This window comes from Hydractinia symbiolongicarpus, chromosome 1, assembly GCF_029227915.1.
Source record: "Hydractinia symbiolongicarpus strain clone_291-10 chromosome 1, HSymV2.1, whole genome shotgun sequence".
Lineage (NCBI taxonomy): Eukaryota > Metazoa > Cnidaria > Hydrozoa > Anthoathecata > Hydractiniidae > Hydractinia > Hydractinia symbiolongicarpus.
The window spans coordinates 9,648,414-9,656,239 of record NC_079875.1 but is presented as its reverse complement, the minus strand read 5'-3'; the positions used below and the strand labels follow the sequence as shown (position 1 = coordinate 9,656,239).

Below are 7,826 nucleotides of genomic sequence, written 5' to 3'. Positions count from 1 at the left end.
GTAGCTCATGTCGTCACAGAAGAAGAGGCAGAAAAATTGAGCAGTATTTACTATAACCCAGAATATCTTTGGGTTGGACAATAAGCCGTTAAATTGCTCTCCTTAGAGAGTGGACTACCTAAAAAGAATGTCGTACACTGGTTGTCTCGGCAGCTCTTATGGTTGCGGCCCAAAAAAGATCGATTACCCTCATTCCAGCATTAAAAAACGAAACGAAATGCACCAGTTTGATCTCTTGTACATGCCCCATGACAAGCTGTATGAAAATACATACAAATATATTCTGACACAGATCGATATAGCCTCGAGATATAAAACGGCAAGACCATTGGGTACGAAAAGAGCTGGTGAAGTTGCGGGCACAATTAAGGATATTTATAAAGCATGACCTTTACGGCATCCTAGAATTTTTCAATGTGATAACGGGTCGGAATTTAAAGCAGATGTGACAAAGCTGTTAGAAGAGAAATGGGTGGAGATTAAGCGTGCAACAACCAAATATCATCAAACCTTTACAGCCTTTGTAGAAGCCTATAACAAAGTACTTGCGGAGAGATTATTCAAGCCTCAGGATGCACAAGAGTCAATCACTGAAGAGACTAGTTGTACATGGTTGAAACACTTGTACGCCACAGTAAAAAATGTAAATAACACCAAGACTGCCATGATCGGCATGAAGCCCTCAAAGGCTATGAAGTTAGATGATGTGCCACTTGCGAAGGGGGAAGAATATCCCGATGAAGTCCCTTTGCTTGAGGAGGGGTTGTACTTCTATCTTCTTCCACATGGAGAAGAACATGATGATCAAAAAAGACGCGCAACTGATGCTTTTGGGAGTAAGAAAACATATAGATTGGATAGAATCGTAGAAAAGCCAAGCCAGCGTGTGTTTTATTATCATACAAAAGGTGCTCCTTAGAGAGCGTCTTTTCGCAAAGAGCTTATGCTAATTCCTGAAGATACAGAGGTACCTCCAGACTATGTGAAGAAATGGTGTGACGCTAGTTGAAGCAAGACTTACAAGAAAGATGTCACTTTCTCTTTTTAACGCCGTATCCATTGAAAACTTAACTGACGAGAAAAAGCAGCCTTGGTTTAAGCGAGCTGATCCTGGTCAATATCTGGGAATATCGAAATTTTATTACTTTTTCACGTCATGAGATAGGATCGGTTTTAAACCAATCCCCACAGAAAAGTCAAAATCATCATGATGCTTTCGTCTCTTTAGAAGATGCTTTGGAGATTGTTGTGAGATCCAGGAAGCCTACAGCTGTGGAGCTATCTAAGTGGCTGGTGAGAAAGGTTGCAAAAAAGTACAAGAGGAGCATTAGCTGGCTATTGACGCAGAGCGAGAGAAGGTGCAAGAAAGGGACACTCGAATCCAAGCCATCCAATACGACAATGTCGCTTTGCCACCTCAAAGAGATGTCCACCAAAAAGAACTACAAGTGGCGCGTAGGGAAAATACAGAACTTAGAGAACGATACATCGATAACTCTCGAAACCGTAGAAAAGACAGCATTGCCATCATCGTCAGAAAGTACACCACTCTAGAGACTGACAAGTTCCACAATCTACCGTCCTATATAGCGAGAATCCAGAAAAAAAAAAGATACAGAAAACATCGATGGTTTGATAGACACTATCCCGACCACGAGATCATTGTAGAGATTGATAGCCCCAACAGCATTCACGCGTTTAATCGACTCCAAAGGGAAGGACATAGAAAGCGTAAATGCAATCACTTTAGACTAGTTGATCTAACACGTGATGACCTGTACGAACGAGGAGTGCAGACGATCGAAGAATAAGGTTTTGTGAGCCTTTACGACTTACAAAACATAGTACGCAACTCATCTGATAGCTGTAACAGCTACAAGACCACCTAAGTAGTCTTTCTAATCATACGGGTTTCTTCCCGCCTCCGTACATACCATACCGGGTGCCCTGAAATTTCTTGTCAATCGAGAATTTTATAGCTCCTAGGATGCTCCAACCTCACGTGCAAGCATGCATGTTTTGACTTTTTCAGTTGATCCTTGATCTCCTCCCAATTACTGATCACATTCATTTCCTCGTCGATCAAGTTTTTATCTGACCTTTCGTGGGGGTACCAGAGGAAAAGCTGTTTCTTTTGTCGTCTCAAATTTTTCGGTAAAGCGGTATGAGACAGTGTAAGGAACCGGAGACTATGCCTTCGATGCCTACCTGAAATCGCTAATTCAAGCAAAGATTATCGCTTTTTATCGATATATCATTGATAATAAGTAAAGTATCTTCACCAGCTAGGAGTGATGATAATTTTTCAACACATTCAAAAATTGATCCTTGGGATTAATTAGAAAAATGTTGTCATCTTTCCAAAGCCAGGATCTCTCAAGGTAAGTGCTGTTCCATTGTATAGTTGGACACAGGATAATAATGTAGTGAAAATGCTTCATTTTCAAAAAGGTCCAGGACACGTTGAGTTTTTCCGCAACTCGTTAGATTCACGTTAGGCTTGTGAATACAATTTATTAGGCTCACCCTTGACAGTGATCGATATTTTTACAATATTAGGGTTGTAAAATATTTCGTTAGCGCCGCTAAATTGTAACTGGTATTTTTTCATCATGATCACCTTGCTGCGCAATACCCTTTCGAAAGGAAGAACGAATTGACTATACTGTGACGTCATAGCACCAGCAAGCCCTAGTGATTTTGTAGGTAGCACCTGCCGCTTTGGCTGCAGTAAACCCTGAAGCTGCTGTACTCCCATCTTTAATAACACTCCCATACGGTGCAAAATGGAGAACGAATTGTAATCTGTCGTGTAGGCCAGGCTGACAGAAGGGTAGGTCTCTTACTAGTTCAAACATTTTTCCGAGGGGAATACAAAAGGTACCACAGGCTGCGGCGATCGCTTTTTCTTCAATATTACCCTCATGATCAGTAGCTTTTACCTGTAGGGCGCGGATAGTGCAATCATTGGACTTGATCCTTTTCTGGATCAAGGTGTTTTCACGTTCAAATTTCGATAGCCAGAGATCGCGATAACACTCTATAGTCGTTAATGCTTTGAATTTCATGACCATTCAGTACAATTTTCAGGTTTTGTACCAGACTTTTGCCCATACTGTTTACGATAGTACCTTTTGTATTGGTGCCAGTTAGCTCCAGATCAAATAATAGTCGAAGACTTTCGGGGAATATCACATCATTCTGCCCCATATTGGGAAAATCCACATAGAGGTCCTCGTTTTGATTGATTGTCAATGGACATCACGGGACATCACGATCATAATGGCGGCGACGGACGTGAAAACGGACGAGGAAAATATTTTTAACAAAATGCTTGAGGATATTAATAAAGAGATGAATATTGAACATAATAATGTAATTGTTAAAAAAGGTGTATATAAAGAGCTTAATACAACTTTAAATGCAGAAGATTTTATCGATATTATGACAACATATTACTATTAGGAGATTTTAATGCGGAAATTAACGAAAATAGCATGACAGAATTTGCTGAACTCTACAACCTTAAGTGCCTCGTAAAGGGCCCCACATGCTTTAAAAACCCTGATAACCCATCGTGTATTAATCTTTTCTCCGATTTCCATAAAATGGCCATCACTGTAATAAAAATATATTTTCAGAAACAAAAATCTCATATCATCAAATATAGGAATTACAAAAACTTTTCAAATGAACGTTTTTGTTATGAGCTAACATGTCGACTTCAAAATATAGAAAAATCGAAAAAAAAGATAGATGATGAGTTAGAAAACTTTCATGAATGTGCAAAATCAGTCCTTAACAAAATTGCGCCATTGAAAAAAAAAATACGTAAGAGCAAACCAATCACCGTTCATGAATAGGACCCTGCATAAGCCTGTTATGAAAAGAAGTAGGCTTAGAAATAAATACTTAAAAAATAGAACAGAAGAAAATAGATTAGCTTTTAATCAACAAAGAAATATTTGTGTCACACTATTTCGAAAAGAAAAATATGATTATTACAACAATCTAAATGTTAAAAAAATTACCGATAATAAGACATTTTGGAAAACTATAAAACCTTTCTTGTTTGATAAAGGACCATCGACCCAAATTATAACACTGATAGAAAAAGAAGAAATCATATCGGATGATGAAAAGGTTGCAAACATTTTCAACACTTTCTTCACGAATATTGTAAAAAATCTGGATCTTACAATATCTGACACAATCCTTGTAATTTGCTCAAACGTAGATGATCCTGTTTTGAAGGCTTTTAAACGATATGAAAACCATCCAAGTATACTGAATATAAAAAAAAACATTGGTGATTACAATCCTGGTTTTTCCTTCAATCATGTAGAAAAAGCTGAAATCAGGAGAGAGATACGAAATTTGAATATTCATAAGGCATGCCAAGAAACCGATATACCAACAAAAATAATTAAGGAAAACGAAGATCAGTATTTAGAAATTTTACATTTCTCTGTTAACTCTGCAATTGATCTGTGTAAATACCCAGAATTTTTGAAAAGGGCAGATGTGACACCACTTTTTAAAGAAAAAGACAGATCTGACAAATCAAACTACAGACCTATAAGCATTCTTAGTAACCTTTCAAAAATCTTTGAGAGATGTCTGTAAGATGTCTTAAGTAAGTTTCAGTGTGGAATTAGGAAAGGCTACAGTGCTCAGCACTGTCTCACTGTTATGCTTGAAAAATGGAAAAAGGCTGTTGATGAAGGTAAAGCATGTGGAGCCCTTCTGACTGATTTATCTAAAGCATTTGACTGTCTCCTACATGATTTACTGATCGCAAAACTTCATGCATATGGATTTGACATGTATTCCCTACGCCTAATTATGAGTTATGTGAGTGGAAGATTTCAAAGAGTAAAGATAAAAAATTCGTATAGCTCATGGCTTGAAATATTGTTTGGCGTTCCGCAAGGATCTATTCTAGGCCCGTAACTTTTTAACATATTTATCTGCGATCTTTTCTCAGTTGAATTTGATTTTAATGACATTGAATTTGCGAGCTATGCAGACGACACAACACCATATGTTATCGGTAATGACTCAAAGGAAGTCGTTACTAAACTTCAAAACATGTCTGAAAAAGTGTTTACATGGTTTGACAATAATGCAATGAAAGCAAATGATGACAAGTGTCATTTGCTTTTAAGCGATAATGAAATATTAAGTACACAGATAGGCAACTCAGTAATAAAAGGCAGCACTCATAGACGCCTACTTGGAGTCATTATCGATAACAAACTTAAATCTGATCTGCATGTGTCTAAACTCTGTGCAAAAGCGAGTCAGAAACTAAATGCGCTTACAAGGATGACATCTTTTATGAACTTTAATAAGAAGAAACTATTAATGAATTCCTTCGTAATTTCGCAATTCAATTACTGCCCTCTAGTTTGGATGTTTCACAACAGAGCTCTAAACAATCGTATTAATCGAATACATGAAAAAGCACTGCGGATAGTCTATAGCGACAGTTCTTCTTCCTTCGCAGACCTCCTTCATAAGGACAGCTCTGTTACGGTACACCAACGAAACCTACAATCTCTTGCAACTGAGATGTACAAAATAAAAAACGACATGGCTCCAGAAATAATGCAAGATATTTTTCCTGTTTATAATCCAAAATACAATCTAAGAAATAATCGAGAATTTACTGGCCGTAATGCTAAATCAGTTTACTATGGTACAGAAACTTTATCCTTCATCGGTTACAAAATCTGGCAACAAATTCCGGTAAGAATCAAAGAAATGTCATCCTTGCAATCCTTTAAATCCCAAATTAAAAAGTGAGTACCAAACTGCTCCTGCAGACTATGTAAAAAATACATCCCACAAATTGGTTTTATATGACTCGCGGATGTACTCTCGCTAATTTCATATTTGCTTATACGCTCACTTAATTTATACAACCACAAATGTTAAAAAATTGTATATATCTAAAAATATTTTATGCCTTATATTTATACTGTATATTTTAAAATCTTTCTTTTCAAGTTGACATTAACTAGCTTTTATTAGCTATATATGTATTTATACTTAGTCAACTATAAATAAATGAATAATAATAATAATAATAATAATAATAATGGAATATCACTTACCTTTACTGTTTGTCGTTTGCCTTTTATGGCAAACATTGTTTTAGTTTCAGCGTATGGATCTAGTGTTTTTCCAAAGTTACTCATGCTTTATTTTATAGATGATTTTCTTTTTAAATAAATGCCGATAAATCCAACATATGAACCAGACGACAGAGAGACACCATACTAAGTGTGAGAGAAGAGATAAAAAAATCAAAGGTCGACGTTTTTTACGAACATCTTGGTGAGGAGCTGGTGCAGCCAATTGCGAGATTTTGCAACGAGTTTAAGGCACGAGGAAACCAACTTCTTTTCGATGGTATAAAAATCACGAAAAAAAACGGCGGGTTGCGATCTTCTGGAGTGATAATAAGTAAGTTGGGCACAAATCGCTTGGAGCCATGGGTTTACCGACTATACTGCACCCAACAAAGGCAGCAAGAGAAGGGCTCAGAGACTCCTGAATGACATTGTTCATCCCAAGGAGAAAATATAGAAATGATGCCATTACTCGAGAGTATTGTTAATGAAACGACGAGCCTTCTGGAAACTTTTTACCGAATGCGAGAGAAGAGGGCTTGATCGTGAACTTCGAACCATAAAAGAGAATTTGAAATCATTAAAGATAAGATGATTTTTTATGATAGTGAAATAGAGAGACTGAGAGACTAGAGACCAATGTGAAGAGTATTGAAACGAAGATAGCGCTTCCTGGGATGTCTGAGGAACAACAAAAAATTTGAAACAAGGATATTTTGGAGGCCAAGAAAGAGATTGAAAATCTGTAGAATAAAAAAGCAGCCACATTAAAGGCCCATGCTGTACTATCATCCACGATTCAGCTAAAGGCAATTAAAGATACAATAATGAAAATCGCGAGAGAAGATCATCACTGGTTAAAAAACTTGAAATCTTTTTCAACGAACAGGAGAACACTATCGCAAGCATCGTCTCGGCTGTTGGATTACTCATATCCACCATTATACTGGCAGTTACAGGTAGACGAGGAGCGGGTGTTGCAGCGGGAGGAAGCGCTGGAGGGAAGGGATTTATGCAAAAACAGTTGTAAAGATTGGGAAAACTTTTAAAATATTTAGCAGGGAAAGCTGGTGCTCCGCTACCTGGTATCATTGGCACTGCAGTATCCTTTTTTTCAGAGCGGCTGCAAAAGTTGTTGAATATGTAGCCAAGCATCTATACATAGCGATCCCTGCTCTTGTTGTGGCATATGTTGGGAAGAGAGGTAAAAAATCGTAAAAGTCTAATTTGTTGATCTTGTGAGTCTTTTTCGACTTACAAATTTTTTTACGGTTTTGGTATTTTTGCATCCATTTATTTCAGCCAAACATACAGTAATATAACGCCTACTCAGGTCGTAATCAACGCAGCCTTAGTATCTGTATGTTGTTCCGCTTCCCTGTGTTTAGTAGGTGTTGCTCTCTCTGGCGTATGGTTAGCCACATGTGTTGTATGTTTTGGCAGCTTCGATGTCCCATTAACCTGCTTTGCGTTAATCTTCAGATTTATACCGATTGAAAAGTAATCCTTGCTAATCAAAACTTTATTCGTGAAATTAACAATATTTCCAATGTGCAAATTCATAATATTGGGATCATACAGATGGCTTGAGCAACATTAAAATCCACCTTGGATCGCGCATATCTCAACACATTTTGGAATTGACCAATTTCCTTACCCGTATCTATGTCCTTGGTTACTAGATCCTCA

At 37.4% G+C, this 7,826-nt stretch overlaps 1 protein-coding gene across 1 annotated transcript; it reads left to right on the top strand.

Annotated features, from left to right (window-relative positions):
• Positions 1–3,282: 3,282 nt before the first annotated feature.
• Positions 3,283–4,626, top strand: LOC130648470 (uncharacterized). Its single transcript, XM_057454553.1, has 3 exons — positions 3,283–3,391; positions 3,466–3,831; positions 4,082–4,626. The coding sequence occupies exons 1-3, from the start codon at positions 3,283–3,285 to the stop codon at positions 4,624–4,626; spliced, it is 1,020 nt and encodes a 339-aa protein (XP_057310536.1).
• The last annotated feature ends 3,200 nt before the right edge of the window (positions 4,627–7,826 follow it).

What these genes read in the sequence shown, in the direction of transcription:
- LOC130648470 (XM_057454553.1), top strand. Translation starts at nt 3,283, where the DNA reads ATGGCGGCGACGGACGTGAAAACGGACGAGGAAAATATTTTTAACAAA. An exon ending in TAATGTAATTGTTAAAAAAG is followed by an intron (nt 3,392 to 3,465) that starts GTGTATATAAAG and finishes TATTACTATTAG; the next exon opens with GAGATTTTAATGCGGAAATT. An exon ending in GCCATTGAAAAAAAAAATAC is followed by an intron (nt 3,832 to 4,081) that starts GTAAGAGCAAAC and finishes TGTTTGATAAAG; the next exon opens with GACCATCGACCCAAATTATA.